General features: G+C 44.0%; 1 protein-coding gene across 1 annotated transcript in view; it reads right to left on the bottom strand.

Annotated features, from left to right (window-relative positions):
- ITPK1 (inositol-tetrakisphosphate 1-kinase) overlaps positions 1 to 15,846 on the bottom strand; it is a 112,628-nt gene extending 96,782 nt beyond the window's left edge. The window contains exon 1 of the mRNA XM_033140757.1: positions 15,744 to 15,846. Within this exon, the coding sequence (XP_032996648.1) occupies positions 15,744 to 15,838 (95 nt within the window). The 5' untranslated portion in view covers positions 15,839 to 15,846. The remainder of the gene's footprint in view (positions 1 to 15,743) is intronic.
- Between the last annotated feature and the right edge of the window lie 7,382 nt (positions 15,847 to 23,228).

The following is a 23,228-nucleotide window of genomic DNA, read 5'->3' as shown; positions in this document are numbered from 1 at the left end:
TTATTATTATTATTATTATTATTATTATTATTATTATTATTATATTATTATTATTATTATTATTATTATTATTATTATTTAAAAAAGTTTCCATCATGGGAAGAGTTACTTCAAACATCAATCACAATTCTCTGGGCGATGGGTAAAGAAGAAATCTTTTAGCTTCTCCAAGACACTGAACCTTTGACTGCCAGAGAGATGGACAGAAGGCAGCAGCAGCAGCAGCAGCAGTATTAAAAAAAGGATCATTTTTTGTGCATGTTAAATTATTATCTCTTCTGTTCAAATGAAATGGGTGACACTCCAAGTAATTTGCGTTACTTAAGTCAGTTTGATCATCTATTTATAAATTCATCATAGGGCAAGCATTCTTTTTTAACTGCCTAGTGAGGAAAATGGGGGAACTTAAAATGAAAACACTTAAACCGCAAATTTTAAAAATGCCAATTCGAGTTTCCAGATGCCTTTCTGGAACTTTTCTAACATAGGTTAGCAGCAATAAATTTGGTTGGGGTTTTTTTTTTTAAGTTTATAACACAGTTACCAGATTTAATCAACTGAACTCAATAAGTTTGCTCACTTCAAAGAGGGGAGGGGAGCAATGGAATAGATGCAGCTCAGGCTAACTCAAGAGCACCATCATCACTGTTGCATCATAAATACTCAAATAATTATCTCCTGCAGGATACTGCTGTCACCCTGACTCTAGAGACACCCACACACAGACATTGCTTCAGATTCTTCAGGAATGAATAACATGCAGTTAGCTGAAAATATCCCCCAGTGCAACATATTAGTACCATTCTTTGGTTTCGGGGTGGGGGTGGGGAGACGAAGCATCCCTCCACCCATGATTGCAATTTAATTATTCTTATGGGTTCTATAAACGCACTGGTTGCATTCTTAGGAACAGATTAGGGGCTTCTAAACTGAAAGCGAGTATTCACAGAATGCAGCGAGTGCAAAAGCCGTTTGTTTTTTTTGCAAAGCAAACGTTTGAAGTGATTTTGCCCGATATTCAATGCCCCGAACAAAAACTAGAATATAACTTCGATTAAATAAAGAGAACCTACATAAATACATTCTCCAACATATACTTTATTTAATGTACTTTTCATTTAATTGCAACAGGCAGGGGGTGAGTATGGAGGAGAGAAAAGAGAAGAGAGTTTTAAGCATTTTGTTTTAAGGACTTGTATACTGTACTTATGGAGGAAACTGTCTATTGGCTCTGGGAAGAAAACCAAGCTTTGGTTTTGATCAAAAGTTAGAAGGGAACATCAGACAAATAACTGGATAGCTCCCAACAGGTCTCTGCTTGCATGGCTGCAGCAAACTGACCTTTGACTATTTGCTGTTGGGCTATGACTGTCAGGAAGTTCTTCCTGATGTTTAGTCAAAATCTCCTTTCTTGTAACTTGAAGCCACTGGTTCGAGTCCTACCCTCCAGAGCAGGAGAAAACAAGCTTGCTCCATCTTCCATGTGACAGCCCTTCAGACATTTGAAGATGGGTATCATATCTCCTCTCAGTCTCCTCTTTTCCAGGCTGAACACACCCAGCTCCTTCAAGCGCTCTTAATAAGGCTTGGTTTCCAGATCCTTGATCATCTCGGTCGCCCTCCTCTGCACACGTTCCAGCTTGTCAATATCCTTCTTAAATTGTGGTGCCCAGAACTGGACATAGTATTCCAGGTGTGGTCTGACCAAGGCAGAATAGAGTAGTACGATTACCCCCCTTGATCTGGACACTGTACTTCCATTGATGCAGCCTAGAATAGCAGTAGTTTTTGTTGCTGCTGCATTACCTATTTCACATGACAGTTAAGGAGCATCCTTGGAAAAGAGATGTAAATAAACCAACAGCCTAGACCTGAACTTTACATTCCTGCCTCCTTGCCCTGCACATTTTCCTGTTTAAATGTTACTTTACCACTCTCCTGTAGATGCCAGAGGTGCACAAAGAAAGGATTTCAACTTGGAACCAAGTGAAACAGAATCCTGCCAAATATACCAACCAAGGGTGATGAAAATGAAGAATATGTTTCATTATCATGTCAGCAACAGACATCATGGTGGGAGTTGGCCAAGCAAATGTGGAGTTATGTTGGCTGTTACTTTTCAACTTCAAGGCAGAAAAGAAAAATATATTACAGGAAAAGGTTCCTGTGCCAACTCTCTCCCACTAAACAATGTCCATTGTGCAAATGTGTACATACAAGGGGACAGGCTAATAAGGAAACAAGCGCTTCAGGGTAAGTAAAAAAGCAATGGAAATAATTGGTGCAATTCCACTAGAGCCTTCTATCCCACAACTTCTTGTTGTGTTAATGCTCAAAGGACTGTGAAGAGCAGATGCTGCCAATGTGGTACCCTCTAAATAGTGTTGGGTGACAACTCCCATCACACTTGACCTTTGGCCTTGCTAGCTGGGGCTGATGGGATTTGGAGTCCAACAACTTCTGGGGGGGTGCCATGTTGACCACTCCTGGTACAGAGAAATTAGAATTGCACCTGTTTGCCTAATAGCAAAAGTATTACTTAAAACCGATTTATTAAATGCATACAACTATCTTGTTTATTATTTATTTAATACAAATAAATAAATAAATACAACTATCAATTTGGATTTTGATACGACTTTGCTCCATTTATTTAGAGCCACAACTATCCTCATTTGAAGACAGGGCAGAGTGTTTGTACAGAGAGTTGAAATTTATATGTTCCAACTTTTTTTATTATTAAATTAAGATTCTAGCTTAATGACTCAGTGAAGTGACCCTCAGGGTAGCAAAAAAACAGTGTTAGAAACTCAGGTATAGAATCTACTTGCCAAATGGCACCTTAAACCTATGATATGGTCTTCACAGTGGAATGTCTAGCCACTGTTTCTTTCCCCAGTGGAATTTATTTTTCACTGTTATCATTATTTATATTATTGTTATTTCATTTCTATACTACTTTATATTTTAAAGAACAAATCTCAATGTGGTTTACAACACTGTGGGAATTGCGCCTGGCTAATTTCTAACACTGCACAAAATGGTGTTAAGTATTATCTACATTTTATAAACCAACAACAAACCATGGCTTACAGCGTTGTTTGTTCATGGTTAATAAACCATAGTTATTCCACTGGGCCAGATTCAGATGATTAATCAGTAAACCATAATTATGAACCATGGGTTAGTGTTACATGCAAACCAGGCTTATGCCTAAAGCCAACTCAATAAACTGTAACAAAGACTCTCTTATATATATCTTAAAATTACAGCAGGTTGATAGACACACATATGGTTTGAGACAAAATCACTCACTCAACAAAGGCTTTTCTAAAACACAATTCTTGCCAATGGAACTTGCTTGATAAGCTTCAACACGTTTAAAGTCTGATCCTACGCAATATTAGGCACACTCAACCCCTTTGAAATCCACAGGTGGAAGATACAAGCCCTTTTAAGAGAACAATAACCCAAAAGCAGAGGGAGGATGAGAAGCTGCAATGGCTGCTACTATTCCTCCTCACCAGTAGGGGGCAGAAGTGGCTGGTAGACTGGCAGTGGGGGGAAATGAGTAACTTGTACAGCAGCCAGTGTGTTCCCTCCCTCCGTTTTCACCAAAAGGTTCAGAGCTCTCACCTGACCAGGGGAGCCATGAGCCTTTGACTTGAAAACAAAAACCCAGCAGGAACATCCAGAGTTGTTCCTTCTCTTTATTATCATGGCAATTTTGAAGTTTCTAGGCACTCAGAATTAGCTTGTGGTACACAAGGCAGTTCCTGTCCACTACAAACTCACCCTTACCAGAAAACTAAATGCCAACTAAGTTATACTCAAAGTAGACCCACTGAAATTGACAGGCCTAAACCAGTCGTGTCTTTTCATTTCAGGGGATCCACTAGATACAGCCCCATGTGACTGATTTACTCAGGTCCTGGTCGCAGGCTTCCTAGAGACATCTGGTTGCCCAATGAAAATCCAGGATATTGGACAAGATCCAACAGAGCTCTTCCTACATGCCTAGTTTGGAGGGTTCCTATTCCACTGATGGAATCACCACCAAATCTTAATTGTTCCTTTTTGTCGGTGGATTTAAACAACAACCTTTTAAGGCTCCAGAGTACAAGATGACTACTTGTGGAGAGCTGACCTGTTACCATCTTGCTTGCAAGCTTCCAATAGCTTCCCCTGGTTGGCCACTGTGAGAACAGACTGCTGGCCTCCAGTCTGGTTAATCAGGGCTCTTATCATGTCTGTAATTCCCAGCATGGTGATAATGTCAAGATTAGATAAAATATAGTCCTATATTACATGCTATTCAAGTACAAGAACTTCATTAACCCTGATGAACTATACTGAACTCGAAGGAAACCAAAGTCGCAATGCCTTATCTGGTTGTGCAATGAAATTTTTTTACCCACATACATGGAAAAGATTAGCATCTTTATACCAGTAAGTAGTAGCTACTCAGATATTTTAAGAGGATTCCTGCAGTTACTTTATCCTAACGCGGAAGGACCAGTTACCATCTATTATTTTTTGCACACAACACTGTATTTCAAAACCTTAAGTGTTCAGGTACTGCAAACCTTCAGTTTGAGTAATGATCTGGATGTCTTTGTTATGGCTGCAGGAACAGCTAAATGATTGCAGGATCACTCGAGTGATTTTGCTCATTCTCAACGGACAAGTCCCAGAGGTTGGTTGCTTCTGATCTCCATGGGACTTTTTCTACAATGCCAGATTCCAAAGAAACAAAAGCCCCATGGAGACTTACTGTATTTCACACAATCCCTTAACCATGCAATAGAGATAGGATTGGAAGGGGGGGGGGAATCACCTTTCCTTTCTCTTATAGACATCTGCTAACCATGGTGTAGCATGGCATTCATGCCAAGTAAAACCTAGACATTAACTTTGATGTAGGGGCAATACTGATGGAACTGTGGTGAGGCATTGAGGAATCCATGCAGGAAAGAGAAGGAGGGAACTTAGAAACACATAAACATTGTCCTGGTTTGCACATACCACTAAGCCAAACTGCGGCTTAGTGTGAATGAGTAAACCAGTGGGTACACCGAGCAAAAATCACAGCTGCTATACTCCTCCCACAGTCCTGCTACAGTACCCAGAGCTAAGCCATGATACGCCTTGCTCCAAACTTGATACGCCTTGCTCCAAACTTGCCATGAGTATAGCCAAGGTTTGTTCTTGACTTATTGCTAATGGTTTGTTTCAAGTGAAACAAACTATAAGCCCAGGCTCACATGGAACACTTAGCTCCAAGGAGAATGGAAACAGCAGGACCAAGAAGAGAATGAAACAGCTGCAATTTTCGCTCTGTATAAAGGTAAAGGTAAAGGGACCCCTGACCATTAGGTCCAGTTGCAGACAACTCTGGGGTTGCGGCGCTCATCTCGCCTTATTGGCCAAGGGAGCCGGCGCACAGCTTCCGGGTCATGTGGCCAGCATGACGAAGCCGCTTCTGGCGAACCAGAGCAGCGCACGGAAACGCTGTTTACCCTCCTGCTGGAGAGGTACCTATTTATCTACTTGCACTTTGACGTGCTTTCAAACTGCTAGGTGGGCAGAAGCTGGGACCGAACAACGGGAGCTCACCCCGTTGCGGGGATTCGAACCGCCGACCTTCTGATCGACAAGCCCTAGGCGCTGTGGTTTAACCCACAGCGCCATCCGCGTCCCTTTCACTCTGTATACACCAAAGCTTATTCACTTGTGCCAAGCCATAGTCTGAGTTAATGCTACATGCAAAATGCACCATGATGTACATACTGTACAGAATGCTATACAGTACTTCTCTTACCTTTTCCCCAAAGCCATGGAACCACTTTCCCCTGCATACTAGACAAACCTGAATTTTAGGAGGAAGGCAAGAACTCTTTATTGTGAGTCATTTCCTGCAGATGAGGCTAAACTGGCAGATGGCCTGGATTTCAACAACAAACACGCCAACCTTACACCAACCACATGGGTGTTTAGATTTAGATTTCAGTGAGGTGGGACAACAGGTCAAAAGTAGACGAAGACTGGACAGCATTTGTGGAGTCCTGTAACGGACAAGAACCCGAGACACCAGGATTCAAATCCCCACTTAGACATGATGCTCACTGGGAGACCTTGGGCCAGTCACTGCCTCTCAGCCTAACCTACCTTAAAGGGTTGTTGTGGGAATTAAACAAGGAGGAGGAGAACCACATACGTCCCCTGGAGCTCCTTGGAGAAAAGGTGGGGTAAAAATGCAATACGTAAATATGTAAATGGGCAGCTACATAAGGTAACTGGGATTCTCCACAAAGGCACAGGCCATGACACACTACGAGAAAGCAATTAAATTCAGCATTTGGGAAAAAATACTCTGCAATGCAAGTTTACTAGCCATGGTGTATATTCCCACTGGATGCATGAAGGTAGCATAATGCAGACACTGTTAGCTCTCTCACCTATCCTTTGTCACATAATTTTTAGAATTTCATATTCAACAGCACACACTTAGTTCTTGGCATTGCATAATGCATAATGCCAACAGCTCACTGTCTGGTTGTTGCATGGTGTAACGCAATATGCTCGTTCCTTCGGGTAGTGAAAAGCGGGATATCAAATCCAAACTCCTCTTCTCTTCTTCTTCTCCTCCAAAAGAGAAACAAAAGGGCTAAGGAACATTATATACTCATGGCATATAAAAGCTATTTGCGGACTTTTATGGGGAGAAAAGGGCAAATCTAAAATATTCCAACCTATCTCTTTGCCTTTACGGACAAACCTGCTCTGTGGCCAAGTTAAGCTAGTTCATTTATACAATGTGGTCTTATATGAAGCAACGGAAGAATATTTAACAATATAGAAAGGAACCTCGGAAGCTACCTTATTCAGGCATCAGACCATTGGTCCATCTAGCTTAGTACTGTTTCCTTAGTACAGCATCAGGATTTGGGGGGGGGGGGTCCTTTCTCAGTCCTATTTGAGACGCCAGTGAACTGAACCTAGAATCTTCCACTTGAAGAAAAGGGCTGCATATACTTATCGTTCAGCAGCAGAGTGTATAGCTTTGCATGCAAATGGATCTGGGTTCAATCCCTGACATCTTCAGGCAGGACTAGGGAAGACCTTGAAGAAATGATGCAAGTTGGTGTTGACAATACCGAGTTAGATGGATCAACGGTCTGATTTGGTATAAGACCGGTTCCTGGGTTTCCTGTGGGAAGCCTGTGCCCTACCCCCGAGCTATGGCAGATGTTTATGCTAACGGAGCGGTCAGCAACTGAGGGCCTATGTCTCAAATCCGGCCAGCTGACCCTATGCTCTCATAATGACTGCAGAGAAAACGTTCCGTTCCAACTAAGCACACAATGGCTGGTTTCAAGAGGAAGGAGGAACAGAGACTCAAGTTTTTTTTCCTTGCAGTTTCCCTCTCACTCTCGGCACAAGCATGACATCAGTCTGTAACTTTCACCCACATCCACCTGCCGGTGATCTGGCTAACCCAGGCAAGAAGAGAAATGGACTGTGCCCTGCAGTGAACTGGCTTCCCATTCAGTCCACATACCAGCCATGGGAAGCTGGATTAAGCCAATATTGTCTATTCTACACTGACTTGCAATGGCCCTCCAGGATTTCACAAAGGGGCCTCTCTCAACTCTATCTGGGAGATGCTGGGGGCTGAACCTAGGACCTTTTGCTTACAAAGAGATGCTCTGCCACTGAGCTGTGTGTGTCCCACCCTCCTCATTCAACCACATCACAACTGTACAGTAGATCGTTTTTCCGCCTGGAATTCAAACACCCTTGCAGCACTTGACGAGAAAACGCATGATCCACTTATTCCTGCGGCAGCGGCAATTCCAGCCATTTTACTGGGAGGGCTGGGCGATATATCAATATACTGTCCAAAACCGGTTTGAAATCCGATATTGTGATATCGATTTCACAATTTTTGTCCTGGAAATATATCAGATGTCAAAGGAAATAAACAACTATCTGACTTTTAGAAGACATCTGAAGGCAGCCCTGTTTAGGGAAGTTTTTAATTTCTGGTGTTTTATCGCATTTTTAATATTCTGTTGGGAGCTGCCCAGAGTGGCTGGGGAAACCCAGTCAGATGGGCGGGGTATACATAATAAATTATTATTATTATTATTATTATTATTAGTCATGGTGTGCGTTAAGGCAGAGTGAAATGTCATCTAAAATGGATTTGAAGTCCATATCGTGATATCAGTTTCATAATTTTTGATCTGGCAATATATCGTGAATTATTTGGGGGGGGGGGGTCCCCTATGCAAAAATCACAATGCAGAAAAAACCGTGAAGCCAGTCAGTGCCTCTACAGTCGTTCCATCCTTATTTCAGACATCGTGATGTATCAGTATGTCACGATGTTTAGCTGGTGATATACCACCATGTTGAAAACTTGAAACCACCCAGCCCTAATTGCTGGTGTTCCGCCCTCCCTCCCATCAACATGCTGCTAAGCCGGGATGGCAATGCACTCCCCTCATAGTCAGAGGCTTCTGAATATCACCTGCTGGAAACTGCAGGAGGTGATGTTATATTGGAAAAGGGGCCCGCAAACTGCTACAGCGAGAGCGCTCTTGTGAACAGGTTTCTCATGGGCACCTGGTTGGCCAGTGTGAGAAAAGGATGCGGGCCTAGGTGGTTCTTTGGTCTGATCCTGCCGGCTCTTCTTTCGCTCCGCTTGCAAACAGATGGCTTTGCCAAATGTTTTCCCACCAAAAGTGCACCAACCCCGGCAGACGTTGAAAGGCTTCGGCCTGCCCATTTGAAAGCTTTCCTTAGAGAGGTGAGGAAAGAGCTGTCCCCGTGTTAAACCTACCGGTATTGTACTTCAGCTCCCAAATTAGACTGTAACGAACCTGTAATAGGTTTCAAAGAGTCATCATCTCTGCTGCAGAGATCTTGCTTTGTCACAATTCAAAAGAACTCCATACAGATCCCCCTTACCTATATATATATATATATATATATATATATATGAATGAAAAGTTACATTTTTGAAATGTTTGGAACAGGGTATTGCCTCCACAGGTATTCTGGGGTCCCCCTACCCTTAGACTCAGCATAACTAATCCCTAACTAACCACATGGTACCAACACACCACCCAACATTAATTCCCTGGCAGGCAATATACAAGTCCCAACCATTTTGGGGAAGCGTATGTTTAAGGGCTGGCGATTAGAAAGGATATTTGTTTTGTTTTGTTTTAAAAATAACATTATTTTGAAAGGGGCAGTGTTTAACAAAGTGCTTCTGCTAGCACAAGAGTTTCTGCTTGCACAGAAGAACTTCGTCTCCCTCTCCTCATGCCCTTCCCAAATCTGTTCCCGAGAGTTTGGGGGGGAGGACCCAGAATAGATGGGGAGTGCGGGGAGAAGAGAGGAAGGGAAAGTTTCGCTCGCACAGCCAAAAGTCGTTGGGATAGAGGAACTACTTCACTGGATACCCCCCCCCCAAAAAAATAAAAATATTTATAGGCTGCATAGCCCTCACATGGCGGTGTATGACAAAATGAGATATATTTGTAATGCTCTTCCATTCTTCCGGGGAAAAAGTCATAACTTTCTGCCGTGTGGGGGAAAAACAACGAACCACAGATGAGATGAGAATAATGACAGGATGACGGTGTTGTCACATGGTTGCCCTGTAAAACGTGAGCAAAGCATGACAATTCCATGCTAACCACTCGGCCTGGAACCCAACTCTCCAAAATCCATTTCCAATTCTCTACCTACGGGTTCTCCCGGATAATTTTGAGCTCAGAAGGCACTAACACCAAGAATTAAAGTCTTAGTATTATGATGCCAGCATTATCAACAAACCTTAGCGCACCAGCATACCAAAACATTTAGTAGCACCATTTCATGCCTACCTTTTAATATAAAACTTGCAAAAATCAAATTAACAGCTAGCACAAGAAACCTCACAGTTCTTAAAACCCGGTTAAGGCTAATACATTTATCCAATCTACAGCTCATACTCGAGTACTGTATTAAAAAGCATCCTAGGGAACAAGAGCCACTGTTCTTAAAGGGGCTTAATTTTTACTTTGGAATAAAAAATAAACTCTTAACTGGCATGTGGCAAGCACCTGACAGAGGAAAAAACAACAACCATCTAGTCTCTGCAAGTTCAGGGTGGAGGGGGAAAGTTAACGAGAATTCCTAGGAGGATATGCAATATTCTTCATAGCTATAAAAAAAAGCTGATTAATGCTGCAGATTGTAATTAGTCCAATTTCTAATGCTTGGCATCTTGTCCCTAGTGTTCTGCACACAGTGTGCAATAATTTCTAATCCAGTTTATATCATATACAAGATTCCAATCAATGTTTAATTAATAATTATTTTTATTTATTTATAAGACTATTAATAAAACGCAACGTCAAGGTGGTATACAGTGAAATCGTGGAACTTTAAAATCGTGAACTTATAGTATTTATTTGTAAAGAGACTTGTATGCCGCAACTTCATTTAAAAAAAAAATCAAACACGTTCATAACCATGCAAATATACAATAAAAGCCACATAGAAAATATTTTAAAAATCATCAGCCTTTTTTTTTTTTTTTACAGAAGATGCTCTCTTAATCATCTGCGTAAACCTGGCAGCATAGAAAGGTTTAAAAGTTAAAACAAATGGTGCCCGATGAATCTCTACTGGGTAATCAATAATATACTGTACAGAACAAATGACCAACACTGAATCAGATCAATTCTCTAAAAACGCTTGGCAAATAAATAAATAAAAATAGAGAGTAGCCTATTAAAAAGCCATGGTGGGAACTTTTCCAGCTGAAAAGTGGGATATAGATGCTTTGGGGGGTGGGGACAGAAGTCCAACTTCTAATAATAATAATAATAATAATAATTTATAAGGAATAGTGATGGGCTGAGAACTTTTTAGCCATCCCTCTTACTTCCACAGGAGGGGGTGAACAGAGTGGCAAAATTCCACCCTTCTCCCATTTTTCCAATTCCAGCAGCATGGAAATGAGCAACCAATCACACACTCCGAGATCCCTATGTGCCTCAAGATGTCTATCATTGTCACTCCAAAAGTACAGCCATCGTCCTCATGGAGCAGTCGGTCAGAGCATCTGGCTGTTTACCAGAAGACTGCTGGTTCAAGCCCATCCAGAGACAGCTGTGGACAGGATGCCTGCATTGCAAGGGAGTTGGACTAGATGACCCCCAGGATCCCTTCCAACTCTACGATTCTATCAAATCAGAACCAGAAGCTGCAATCGACAGGCTGCAAAAAATATTCCTACTGTCTGTTCCCCCTTCTCTGCAAGAAGAGGGCCAAAACACACAATCATCCTCCATATGGTTGGCTGCTCCCCGCATCCCCTCGATTTCTCCTCTCATCCAGTTCATCCAGATTGATTGCCATGACGACAAGTCATGATTTGTGCATGTCAAAGACACTGCAAGCTTGCACTTGGGAATGCAACAGTTGGCTATGCTGCAGTTTTGCAGAGATTATCTATCAAAACACTTTTGTAACGAAACAAAAAAAAAGTGTAGACATGTGCATATTATACTTCCGCAAAGATTTGGAAAGTGTATAGTATTAATCAAAGAGGTTCATACGACCTCGTTTAAAAGTTTCCCCAACTGTGTATCAAAACTGCCTCCATTATTATTTTTTAAAGAGCCTTCTCCGGTAACTTTTCCACGGTATGTTTAAGCTAGTGAGGCTGCTATCGTATTTCCATGACGAGCTAGCTCTCTCTTTGTCCCTAAATTTTCAGGTGCTTGCGGGGGAAACACCAGAGTTGTCAGTAATGTTTTACTTACATAACACTTCCTGGTATGAAGAACTTGACTTTACAGTTCTTATCTCCGATCTTCCCTACTTAAGAGATAAAGAGACTGACAAAGCGGCCTGCTTGTTCCTGAAAATTTCGTGACTTCAGTAGGAATTTCAGGCTGGGCCTCCAACCAGGTCAGGAGGCATATAGCCAATGCTAACATACCTTTCTTAGATTTTCTATTGCACGTGTTTACAGAAACGAGCAAGGCTCAAAAGCACATGTGACACCACGCCTGAAAATGCTCTGCAGATGCAGATCGACAGTTCCTTCACAACCTGCCCTGCTTCTCCTCCATAATGAGATGGAAACCAAAAGCAGCCTGGGAAGAGGAGCTGGTGGTGGCAGAAGTAACAGGGAATAAGGGACCGTAAGAAAGAGCACTAATCAGCTTTGGGGAAGTAAGATGCGATGGAATCAGGAATCCTGCTGAAGATGCAGGTGTTGGGTTATTGGTCAACTTGTATTAAGAAACATGGCTGCCTCTGAAGGTGGAGACAGAACACAGACATTATAGCTAGTAACATACTGTACTCATGACCCTAAAAGAACTGTGTTGATTGGCATTAGACTGTGATTTCAAACCATGATTTGGAACATGGATCTCCAAACCATGGTTTGGGGTGATCCTGGTTAAATCAAGCCATATTTAGCCATAATATACAGGTGAAACTCAAAAAATTAGAATATCGTGGAAAAGTCCATTTATGTAAGCAATTGTTTTCATTAGCTACTGGAGTTTAATATATGAGATAGACTCATGACATGCAAAGCGAGATATGCCAAGCCTTTGTTTGTTATAATTGTGATGATTACGGCGTACAGCTGATGAAAACCCCAAAGTTGAAATTGTTAATTTGGGGTTCTCGTCAGCTGTACGCCAGAATCATCACAATTGTAACAAATAAAGGCTTGACATATCTCACTTTGCGTGTCATGAGTCTACTGTATCTCACATATTAGTTTCACCTTTTAAGTTGAATTACTGAAAGAAATGAACCTTTCCATGATATTCTAATTTTTTGAGTTTCACCTGTATATGTAACACTAAGCTACTGTTACAGTAAACTATGGAAGGGGGGAGAATCATTCATAAGAGGGAAAGAGGGTGTACAAGAATCCACAGTGTGCTGCTCCCTGATCACCAAACCACAGTTTGGAAATTAGGGACTGTGACATCTCAGCTGAGCAAAATAAGGGGCTAGTGTAGTGCAATCACTCTCAATGTACGGTAAGTTACACGAGAACTGCTCAGAGACTGGATAAAACCCTACCTTCACCTTGATGAGATTGTATGCTTTGATACAGGACAAAGAAACATACCGGATAAATTCTAATAAATGGTCAAACTCAACTTATAATATATTCAGCAAGGGGATGGGGCTAGAGGAGGTTTGCTATCTCCTCCAGCTAAAAAGCAGGTGGGAATCGTGGAAGAATTCAGGTGGCCACAATGCGACTTTGCATCAAATCTACCATTAACTAGTGCAGGGGTGCTCCAGCAATGTCTAAACTAGTAAGCTATTTTCTCTGTAACAAAATACAGTATATGCACCCTGCCTATCTTATTAAGTGCAGGATTCCTGTTACTTTGGGTACAAATTCTAAAATTCCACTCTACCACTGCCTCGTTGTCATGCCTGCCCCTTGCTACTGTTTATTAGATGCAACTGGGGTTTAATTGCTTTCCCATGTTACGGGGGCTAAACACATAATGGGAGTTTGCAGCACTCCTTGCAAAGTAATCAGACCCACGGGCCTTGCTATATCCGGAAAGGGACGACTTTCCCCCAGTCTGCTCGCCATCGCTACAGGCCAGTGGGGCTGGATATATACTGTATATACTATTCAAACTTGTCTTGTGTTGCACTTGCTAAAAAGACTAAGCACTATTACAAGCACCAGCCTCAAAGAAATGAAAGAACCAGATGCTAGGTGGACCAAGAGTCTGCCTTGATATAAGGCAGCTTCCGGTGTTTTTAAGTCCACATCATTAAATGTTCACACTTAAAACAAATAAAAAGAAAGGAAAGGGCTCTATTTGAAATCCTGGAGTCCACAGCCTTCCCAATCTGGTGTCATCCAGCTGTCTTAAACTACAACTCCCAAACATCCTTGACGCTGCCCATTCTGGTTGGGGCTGACAAGGGTTGCAATCCAAAACATGCAGAACACTGGGTTGGTGCAGGCTAGCATAGACAGTACCAAACTAGATGGACCAACGGTCTCATTCAGCATAAGGCAAATATTTCTATGTTCTAGGACACTTTGAGTTGCGTAAGTAACCCAAAAGGCTTTCCTTCGACTTGGGCGGATATAAAATTCCTTCAGCATACCCTCATAGGGCACTCTGCTCACACAGCTAGGATCTGCTCAGGTTCCCAGATGATCACATCTACTTGAATATCTTCCCCTCCATAAACTTGTGATGCAGCAGGAGGAGGAACAACTCCAACTACCCCCAGCATTTCGCCAGGGCCTTGCAAAAAGCACTGAGGAAGTTCATGCATTGCATTTTGAGACAAAAGGACTTGGAGATACTGTACTGCTTAGACAGTATAGTCAAACAGATGAAATCTCCCCCCACCCTTTTTTTTTTTTGTTAAAGGAGCAAAGAAAGTACCCTTGGATTAGCAACACGGTCAGAATGTTGTCTGGGTGTTTAAGAATAAAGACTTGATTGTTCTCGCTTGCTTTTAACTTAAAATATTATCTGGAATATTTGATTTGGGGAATTCAGGTCAAGACAAGGGTAATAAGCAGCACAGAGCTGCAGCCACACATAACAGAAGTCATGGAAAACAGCCACCTTTGAAAACAACTTCTTACAACGGGCAAAAAATAAAATAAAATAGTGTTTAACCATTCAAGAAGTCTCCCAAATAGCCGTATGAAACCCCACACTGTCTTCAGCGAGACCACTATATAACTCAACCTTGTGTTATATACCAAGACAATCAGCTCATTCATTTCTTCGGTTCTTAGTAGCATGAACCATTATGTTACCATTTTGGTTCTCAACCCAAAGCAAGGGTCTGTCTTGCTTTCCCCATTAATAAGTCCTAGAAGTCTTTGAACAAGAGCATGCAAATGTAGGTTTAATCAAACTCCCAAACAGCAAAGCAAAGAGAGGTTTCTGCAAAAAGGTTGTTGCAACGTTTAGGCCCATCTTGGCTTAGGAGAGAACCCTTTCACGGCTGCACTTTCCAAGGGAGAAGGGAGATGAGGCTGTCATTGCAAAAAAGATGCTTGGTCCAGGAAGGCAAAATTGAGTGAGGCTGTGTATTAGTTATTCAGATGTATGTGGCTCGCTCTATTAGAGGGCTTACCAACATTCTGTCATTTTTGCCAGTATTTAGGAAACTGCCTTGGTGGACCAGTTTAGCTACGAGAGCATTCACGCCGCAGGAAATTCGCAAGCAACAACAAGCGTGGCTGCAACTTTCCTCAATATGTTATTCAGAAACCTTGCACATGTCTACATAATCCCCCAAAGCCGCACATTATACCCCATCTGTTTTTGGTGAATCAGGAGAGGGGTGTTGGGGGTGGAGGAAGCCAAGCAAATTATAAGCTTTTCACATCATCATGGCTTTGGGCACTTTTCCTTTCCCCCCCCCCCCACCTTGATCAGGGTGTTGTTATGATTTGTAAGACTGGATTTCCCAACTGGCAATTACCGAGGTTCTAAGCCAAGCTGCACTGTGCAACTGCTCCTTCAATTTGCTAACCAGACGATGATTAAGGAGCAAGAGGCCCGTCACATCAACATCCTCGGGAGAAGGGAGGGATGCTCAAGTGCCAAGTTAAAGAAGAGTCCCAGAGAAAAGGGAAAGGAAGGTTCTTTGTCACATACACACACACATAGCATAATAAACCGCCGATCCTCGCTCCTTACCTGCAAAGCTCTGCAAACGCCTGGAAATTCAGCTTCTTGATTTTCTTCTCGCTCAGCCAATAGCCAACCCTTTTCCCTTTCAGAAACGTCTGCATCTTCCCTTCCACTTGCACCCCGGAGCAAGTTATTCTTTTGGGAAAAAAAGAAGAAAAGGAGCAGGAGGAACCCCTTATGCAAAAAGAAAAAAAGATGAAAGATGCAGGCACCCACTTGGAAATCTGCATATATCTCTATATATGCACGCGCGTGTCTGTCTCTACAGGACACCCATTCAGTCTTTCTCGGGTGCCTGGCACTCTGGAGTGGGGGGAGGGAAAGGGCAGGTCTCTAAGCTTCCTGCTTCACATCTATTTGGGATTTCGCTCCTTTTAAGCAGCAGGACCCCTGGAGAGGGAGGCGGGGATGGCCAGGGAGGGAAATCTCTCAGCAGCCATCCGGAAACTTCGCCCTGCCAAAGGGTTTCTTGCAGGGCTCAGATCCTTCAGCAGCAGCAGCAAGTTAGGTGCAACCCTTTTCTGCAGGCCCCTCGGCGGCGAGGCGAATCCCGGAAGGCTCCGAGGCGACGGGAAGAGCCTCTCCGGCTTCTCCTTCCTCCTCTGCCCGTTTTATAATGGAGCAGGCGCCGAGGCGGAGGCGGAGGCTAGCTGCTGCTTGCTTGCTTGCCGCCGCCTCCCGCCTCCCAGGAGCCGCGATGGCCCGAGGCGGCGGGAACCCGGAGCCCGGACGGGAAAGACCCGGGCGAAGCTGGTGAGTCTACGGAGCCTCCTTCGTCCGCGGGTGCTCGCTGCTTGCAAAGCCTTCTCCGCCTGCCCGCTATTCGCCGCCGCCGCCGCCGCCGCCGCTTCCACTTCCTCCCGCGACGCCGGTCTCCTCCTCTCGCCGCCCCCGGCCAGCAGCGAAAGGTTGGGGGGCGCCGGGAGGACACGCCCTCAAGCGGGGGCTCAGCGGGGCCGGAGAGCCCGGGGACGCGGCCGGCCTCCGCAAGGGGAAACCAGCTCGCCTCGCTTCGGATCGACGTCGCCGGAGCCAAAGGGGGAAGGAGAAGGGAAAGGAAGGAAACGGGGCCCGGGAATCGACGGCGCCGGCAGGGGGCAGCGCTGCGCGGACAGCGGCGGCCGCCGCATGCCGTTTCCTCGTATGAAACCCCCGCGGAGGTCACCGGGGGTTGCTCGCCCGGCACGGGCAGACTTTTAAAAGAGGCCCCGGTGCCTCCCCTGGACGCCTCTGCGGAGGGTTACTGTGTTTTGCTTTGCCCCCCTCCCGGTGGCGAGAGTGCCTCTGAGCTCGTGCAGAGCGGCTCTTCTTCTCCCACTGTGGCAGGACATGGACATGGCCAGGATTTATATTATGGGGTCGGGGCAGACTTTATGTTGGGGGGCGAGTTATCTCATACCCTCCCACATTTCTCGGATGAAAATAAGGACGTCCCATTCCATCATCATAATTTTATTATTTATGCCCCAGCCACTCTGGGCAGCGTCCAACATATATAAAAACATATTAAAAAATTAAACATATTTTTTTTTAAAAGCACTTCCCTATACAGGGCTGCCTTCAGACAGCTTGTGGTTCGGATAACTCCATACCCATACATTTCGTCTATAAAAATAGGGCTGGCCTAAGGAAAAGGACATTTCGGGATCAAATCAGAAACTGGGACGGCTTCTGTAAATCGGGGACTGTCCCTGGAAAATAGGAACTCTTGGAGAGTCTGTTATCTGCAACACAATTGGTCAGTAATCAAGTATTTTCATTTATTTACTTGATTTGGGGGACTGCTGTTCCCAAACCCCCACCCCACTTCACCCATGTGACAGGAAGCAAGTTCAGATAGATTACATACACAAACACTCACCCTGAGGGCCGTGAAGTACCATTGACTCCCCCCAATTATAGACAAACCATGCCTTGTGAAAAGAGTAACTGGGGGACAGGGTGCCAACTTGAATAAAATACTGGACAGCCCAGGTAAGCCCTGCCCCACATAATCGCACACACACCATTTGAATGGCAATGTTGATCAACTTGCGGGGAGGGAATGACCAGGCAGAGAGCCTTCTTGGTAGTGGCGCCCGCCCTGTGGAACGCCCTCCCGTTGTTGTCCTACAAAGGAGGTCTGGAAATAATGCTGGTCCTTTTTAGCCAAATAATGACATGCAGTGTCGTGGAAAGAGCAGGCTAAGGTCAATTGTGTATCAGAAATGTGTTCTGTGACAGAGGATGGGAGCATAGCTGTGTGTTTGCTAGGAGTTCTGACATACTTCCTGGGCCAGGACATCCACCTGGGTCCCAGGTCATGACACCCAGGTATCACCATCAGATGTCAAACAGATAAACAACTATTTGACTTTTAGAAGACACCTGAAGGCAGCCCTGTTCAGGGAAGTTTTTAATGGTTGGTGTTTTACTGTGTTTTTAGTATTTTGCTGGGAGCCACCAGAGTGGCTGAGGCAACCCAGTCAGATGGGTGGCATATAAATATTATTATTATTATTATTATTATTATTATTATTATTATTATGGTCCAAAGAGAACTTGGCCTCCAGGATTTGATGCTGAGGAGGTTCATTAAGAGGTCCAAGCACACACACATAACACACCAGTTCCACACTGTGTGACAGCAGCTGCTTCTAAGCATGTGCAGAGTCAGTGTCAGACGCCAGCATCCTCCAGCACCTGCCAAGACCTACACATCAGCAATTGGGGGGGGGGGTCACCAGTCCTTTTACCATTGCTGCCTGCTTGCCTGTCCTTTCCCAGTCGGGGGGGGGGGAGTGCAGTGGAATGAGGGCAACCTGCTCCTACCCACTAATTGCACTGGCTGTCAGTTAGTTTCTGGGCCCAATTCAACATGCTGGTGCTGAACTATCAAGCCTTACACAGCTCAAGACCTCAATACCTTAAGGACTGCCTCTCCCCATACAAAACTGATGTGGGACTCAGCTACATTGGCAAAGAAAAAAACACATTTTTATATGTGTTGTTTATGCATTCTAACACTGTGACACCAGATGGCGCTGTGGAGTTCTGTGTTTTGCTTACCCAATTTCTCATACAAAGTTAGCAACGCGTTTAACTGAAACGCTTCTTTGATGTGTCTAGACCCAGCCCTAGGCCCTGCACTTGCCATCTGAGGTCCTTCTCTATTTCCCCTCGCCCCAATAGGTTCAGAGGGTAGCAACACGAGAACAGGCCTTTTCTATGGTGGCTCCCCATCAATGGAGTGCTCTCCCCAGAGAGGCTTGCCTGGCATCGTCATTACATGTCTGTAGGCGTCAGGAGAAAACATTCCTCTTTACCCAGGTCTTCAGCCATTCTATGACCTGTTCAATGTATGGGGCAGAACCTGTTCTTTTTATTATTGTGGTTTTATTCTTACGCTGCGTAAATTATGTTCTCAATGTTGTACACCATTCTGGGATCTTTAGAGAAAGGGTGGTGTATAAATTCCATAAATAATAACAAAATAATAATAATAATTTGCTCTTTCTCTGACGCAGTGGTAGGGATTGGGCTGAGATGCAGAGGAAGTGCGGCATCAGACACACACACTTAAAAGTAGCATCCGAATCAGGCGTTTAACTTTTTTCAGGTCACATTCTTCCCTTGGCAACCTTGCAGACACCACAAGGCCAGAGGCAAATTTGGGCAATGAATGCGAATTTCACCTTTGTAAAATTCTCTCTCCTGCTTGCTGCTTTACTTCTAGCTTCTAGTTACAGGTAGGTAGCCATGTTGGTCTGCCATAGTCAAAACAAAATAAAAAATAAAAAAATCCTTCCAGTAGCACCTTAGAGACCAACTACCTGTAAGTTTGTTCTTGGTATGAGCTTTCGTGTGCGCATGGATAGACGCAGGAATGTGGTGGACGTAGACTGGGAGAAGGAGAAACAGAGTGAAATTGAAATGGATAGACTTGTCCATAGCTGGGCATGTGCTCCTCTCATTTCCTCCTGCAGCGTGCTATTACACTTCCGGTGGCCCACAGTGCCCTAGCAGGAAACGGATCCAAAGATGCTGAGTTATGTGCTGCTGAGTCACAAAACTGGGTGTGACTCACTAACAGTACTAGCTGACAGTCTCTGGATCCATTTCTTCCAGGAATGAAAGGAGGAAAGTTGGTCGGAGGCAGGTGATGGAACATTGTGATAAGCCTCATGCATGTGGAAGAAGCCCTAGAGGTGCTGTTTGTATTAACGGGAAAGTCAAGGCCCAAATTTTCTATGGAATACAGGACATGAGTGGCAGCAGTTCACACAGAGCTTCGCAAGACAGGAGTGTGAAAATGCCATTGTGCTTTTTCTACACATGGTGCTTGATGGCCAGGCTGCATCCAACTAAATCCCCCTCAAGAGGAGACACATTGAAATCAATGAAACTTAGGCCATATTCACACCATGCCTTTAAAGCAAGCACTCTTGAGCGTCCCATGGACTGCAAGAAGATCAAATCTATCCATTCTTAAGGAAATCAGCCCTGAGTGCTCACTGGAAGGACAGATCCTGAAGCTGAGGCTCCAATACTTTGGCCACCTCATGAAAAGAGAAGACTCCTTGAAAAAAGACCCTGATGTTGGGAACGATTGCAGGCACAAGGAGAAGGGGACAACAGAGGATGAGATGGTTGGACAGTGTTCTCGAAGCTACTAACTTGAGTTTGACCAAACTGCGGGAGGCAGTGGAAGACAGGAGTGCCTGGCGTGCTCTGGTCCATGGGGTCACAAAGAGTCGGACAAGACTAAACGACTAAACAACAACAACAACACTTTGAACAGTCATGGCTTCCCACCCTGTCCCCCTCGCAAAGCGACACTTCTCAAGAGTTCCCTGTGAAGAGAGATCGATTGTTGAACCACTCTAGAAAGGGGAAAGGGGTTCTCCAAATAACTCTCAGCACCATGGCTGACTCAAGACATTTTGGCACCTGAGGCAAACCACAAAATGGTGCTCCTCTCCCTGCCAGGGAAGAAGGGGCAAGTGAAAATCTGCATCATGAATAAGGCAGGAATAAAGATCTGCAACGGGATCTGCTGCCCCTGTGGCTCCTGCTGCCTGAAGCGTTTTCTTCACCTTGCCTCGTGGGTGAGCCGGCGCTGCTCAGCACCCTTAACAAACCACTGGTCCCAGAATTCTTTGGGGGAAGTTATGGCTGTTTAAAGCAACCGCATGGTGCTTTAAATGTAAGGCATGAATGTGGCCTAGTCATCTTCGTTAATTTCAATGGGTCTATTCTGAGTATTATTTGGGTATCATCCAATGAGACTAAAGAGCCTGGTTTCAAGGGTTTGTACTCGTATGTTTATTCTGGTACAGTGTAGAATGAGCAGGCTGGATTTATTGGAAGGTGGGAATTGAGGAGCCGCTCAGAGTGGCTGGGACAACCCAGTCAGATGGGAGGCATATAGAATCATAGAGTTGGAAGAGACCACAAGGGCCATCCAGTCCAACCCCCTGCCAAGCTGGAAACACCATCAAAGCATTCCTGACAGATGGCTGTCAAGCCTCTGCTTAAAGACCTCCAAAGAAGGAGACTCCACCACACTCCTTGGCAGCAAATTCCACTGTCGAACAGCTCTTACTGTCAGGAAGTTCTTCCTAATGTTTAGGTGGAATCTTCTTTCTTGTAGTTTGAATCCATTGCCCCGTGTCCGCTCCTCTGGAGCAGCAGAAAACAACCTTTCTCCCTCCTCTATATGACATCCTTTTATATATTTGAACATGACTATCATATCACCCCTTAACCTTCACTTCTCCAGGCTAAACATACCCAGCTCCCTAAGCCGTTCCTCATAAGGCATCGTTTCCAGGCCTTTGACCATTTTGGTTGCCCTCCTCTGGACACATTCCAGCTTGTCAGTACTGTATCCTTCTTGAACTGTGGTGGCCAGAACTGGACACAGTATTCCAGGTGAGGTCTGACCAGAGCGGAATACAGTGGTACTATTACTTCCCTTGATCTAGATGCTATACTCCTATTGATGCATCCCAGAATTGCATTGGCTTTTTTAGCTGCTGCATCACACTGTTGACTCATGTCAAGTTTATGGTCTACCAAGACTCCTAGATCCTTTTCACATGTACTGCTCTCAAGCCAGGTGTCACCCATCCTGTATTTGTGCCTTTCATATTTTTTTTTGCCCAAGTGTAGTACTTTACATTTATCCCTGTTAAAATTCATCTTGTTTGCTTTGGCCCAGTTCTCTAATCTGTTAAGGTCATTTTGAAGTGTGATCCTGTCCTCTGGTTAGCCACCCCTCCCAATTTGGTGCCATCTGCAGACTTGTTCAGGATGCCCTCAAGCCCATCATCCAAGTCATTGATAAAGATGTTGAGTAAGACTGGGCCCAAGACAGAACCCTGTGTCACCCCACTAGTCACTTCTCTCCAGGATGAAGAGGAGCCATTAATGAGTACCCTTTGGGTTTGGTCAGTCAGCCAGTTACACATCCACTGAATGGTAGCATTGTCTAGCCCGCATTTTACCAGCTTCTTTACAAGAACATCATGGTGCACCTTGTCAAAGGCCTTGCTGAAATCAAGATAGGCTATATCCACAGCATTCCCTTCATCTACCAGGCTTGTAATTCTGTCAAAAAATGAGATCAGATTGGTCTGACATGACTTATTTCTCAGAAACCCATGCTGACTTTTAGTGATGACAGCGTTCCTTTCTAGGTGCTCACAGACCGTTTGCTTAATAAATTGTTGTTGTTGATGATGATGATGATGATGATGATGATAATAATAATAATAATAATAATAATAATAATAATAATACCCTGAGGCATAAAATTCAAATGTCATCTCCCTTACCCATAAATATAGCAATATTTTAAAAACATTAAAAATATAACAATAAATTATGGACAATTTCCTGCCTTTTAACAGCACTCAAAATCTTATCCATATATGCCCACTTGACTGTTCTGATCTGCCAAACTGGCACTGTTACAGATGCCTCATAATACCCGTTTAGCATTTTTAATAAAATGATCTGTTACTTGGGCAGCACCCACAGTCTGGTACACCCCGACTGTTGACATCAGGCAGGTGCCTTCACTGTACTCTTTAAGGCACCTGCTAAAAACGTGTGTAGGCAAGCCTATGTCGAAGACAGACAAGTGTTTTTATCCGGTTTTTAGCTTATCGTTTATTTTTTTAACTTTAAGGTTTTGAATTGTCATTTTTAACTCTCTCTTTTTAACTGAAGATTTCATTGTCTCATTCTTTTTTGCAAACCGCTTTAGAGCGTAGCTGTCAACCTTCCTTTTTCTTGCAGTGGGAAACGGCGCTGGAATAAGGGAATTTCCCACAAAAAAGGAAAAGTTGACAGTTATGCTTTAGAGGTTTCTGTTACAACCAAACAGTATGTACATTTTGTGAAATGAAATAAATAAGTCTGCTCCTGAGCTGGCGAACTTACGCAGCCTACCTCATAATGTGTACGGCTGCTGCTGCTGATGGCCAGGGCCAGCCAAATTTCTTT

Source organism: Lacerta agilis, chromosome 1, assembly GCF_009819535.1.
Source record: "Lacerta agilis isolate rLacAgi1 chromosome 1, rLacAgi1.pri, whole genome shotgun sequence".
Lineage (NCBI taxonomy): Eukaryota > Metazoa > Chordata > Lepidosauria > Squamata > Lacertidae > Lacerta > Lacerta agilis.
The sequence above is the reverse complement of the archived record's forward strand: the minus strand, read 5'-3'. Positions and strand labels throughout refer to the sequence as shown.